The sequence below is a fragment of the Anneissia japonica genome, unplaced genomic scaffold, assembly GCF_011630105.1.
Source record: "Anneissia japonica isolate Jap-2015-1 unplaced genomic scaffold, ASM1163010v1 scaffold997_len2565447_cov190, whole genome shotgun sequence".
Classification (NCBI taxonomy): Eukaryota; Metazoa; Echinodermata; class Crinoidea; order Comatulida; family Comatulidae; genus Anneissia; species Anneissia japonica.
In genome coordinates, this window is record NW_022696369.1 from 1,043,666 (window position 1) to 1,046,185 (window position 2,520).

The 2,520-nt window shown below is 32.7% G+C and overlaps 1 protein-coding gene across 1 annotated transcript in view; it reads right to left on the reverse strand.

The window, feature by feature from the left end:
* Positions 1–2,246, reverse strand: part of LOC117102048 — a 10,867-nt gene extending 8,621 nt beyond the window's left edge. The window contains exon 1 of the mRNA XM_033242262.1: positions 894–2,246. Coding sequence (XP_033098153.1) covers positions 894–1,891 — 998 coding nt within the window. The 5' untranslated portion in view covers positions 1,892–2,246. The remainder of the gene's footprint in view (positions 1–893) is intronic.
* Positions 2,247–2,520: the final 274 nt, after the last annotated feature.

The following is a 2,520-nucleotide window of genomic DNA, read 5'->3' on the forward strand; positions in this document are numbered from 1 at the left end:
TACGTTTAAATGAGTGATAAAGAAATTTACATAAACAACTTATTGTATTGATATCAGTAGTGGACATTAATTGAGTAAACTTAACTTTGGATGGATTAACAATAAAATACTTGAATATATAATTTTTACGAATATCAGTGTAACAAGGGCAAATTAAAGTAAAATGGTACTCATCTTCAACTAAATTTAATGTACAATGTTTGGATAATCTATCTTTTTTATCAATTTTTGACCATCTACCAGTTTCAATTTCTAATTCAAGGACTCCTAAACGCAACTTAGTGAGAATACGTCTATAATTAAAATTCTGTATATGCATTAGGTATAGTTCGATTGTAAAATTATATTTAAATGTTTGGTGTAGCACCTTTCCATATCTAAAAATATTTTTCAAAGCAAAAAAAAAGCTTACTTATTATTATTCATAAGATTATTTAAAAAAAAGTAAAAGTAATTTTAATGATAATATTAAGAAATTATTGTCATTAAAATTATGATAACGATGAAAGTGACAACGTCATTTACAATAACGACAACGAACGATGATGATGATGATAATGACGACAATATTAATAATATAATAAGGATTATATTAATAACAATAGTATTCATATGCAAAATAATAGGTCCTATGCTATTGTATAATATATATTTCAAATATGTTTTATTAAGTCGTAATTATGAATGAAGCAATTAGCAATAATATGTCTGTTGATTATAGTTCTACTATTGGGTATACCCTTAATTTTAATAAAAGTGAGCCATAACATTGATATTTTTATTTACTGTTAGTTTATAAATGTATGCAATTGTATCTAACCGCTCTCATTTATTATACTGTTGCAACAACATACGTGAGGCTATAGGTTGACAATTATGATAAACATTGTGACTAATGTCGTCGGCGAATGAATGTCTTTTCAAAGCCTATTTTGAACTCATTGAACTTAAACGCATATACAAACGGGTTGGCAGCCAGACTTAATACGAACGATATGATCGCTGCTTGTCTTAAAGGATGTCTGTCATAATCAAAACAGTCGCACAGAACGTACACGAGATACACAATTAACAGTGGTGAGATGCTGACAACAAACACAATGGTAGTAATGACCATAGTTACGATAACATTTTTCTGAGTCTTACTATAGTAATGTTTCTGCGAATCCTTGAAGACATTATCTTTTGTTTCAGTGTCGTCAGTGGTTTCGTCGGTGCGGTCGATTTGTACGGAACTTGAGGCTTTATGGAAATTTATCGTCGGATTTTGCATCGTGATGTAAACACGACGATAGCAAAATGTCATAACAAAAATAGGAATTATCCAACTCAACAGAAATATTGAGCCGCCGGAGATTATCCGCACAGTTCCGCTGCTGTAACAATACCTGCAATTTCCTGGGCTAAAATTATCGGGCACGCTAAGAATGGCCAACTGAAATACAACAAGTATGGCGACTAACCATGGGACACACAGCTTCGGCACCATTTTGGTTCTAACTTTGCCTCTCATCCAGTATTTCAATGGATGCAGAACTGCGATGTACCTCTCTATAGATATAAAGACAAGATTGAAGGTTGAAGCCGATGCAAACATCCAGAACAAAGTTCTGGATTTGCAATAAACCATGCCATATTCACCATCTGGTACACGATAGTTGAATAAAACGAGATAAAAGCAGCATCCAAACAAATCAATAAATGCCTGTTGGAATAGCAGAAGATATGTGAAGCATTTTCGGTAAATCTTGCAGTTGATGAACACAATGATCACCATCAAGTTGGCAACGACTCCAATGATGGTCAAGATGTAGCGTGATATAGAGAGACTAAGTTCCACTGCATCTGATGTTTCGTCCAAAGTAACATTCAAGTTATCGCAAGAAGACATTATCTGAAAAAATGTAATTACTTGAATATAAGTTGAGTAAAAAACTTTAAGACTTACAACAGCCTATAACCTATACAGCAACTGAAACTCGGTAGTTGATTGCGTGAGGCTTCGACTTCTGAGGAATGGAAATAACTTACACTTTCGAATAGATAGGGGAGCAATGCAGAAATAGATAGAAAATAGAAATACGAAATACAAACATAAGAAAGCATAAACTGAAAGGTCCACTGATTAATATCAGATAAGATAGTATAATATATACTCCAAGTATCGAAAATGTATGCCATCGTGTCGGCATTCAATGTTTCTACATGTATGTCATCACCAGGACCTGATAATGACATAATTAATGTCGAAATATTGAATCCCGACACGATGGCATGCATTTTGATACTTGGAGTATGTATAATACTATCTTATCTAAGAAATCATAGTGTTAATAGAAAATATAAATACGAAATACAAACATAAGAAAGCATAAACCGAAAGGTCCACTGATTAATATCAGATAAGATAGTATATCATACTCCAAGTATCGAAAATGTACGCCATCGTGTCGGGATTCAATATTTCTACATTATTTAAGTCATCACCAGGACCTGATGATGACATAATTAATGTCGAAA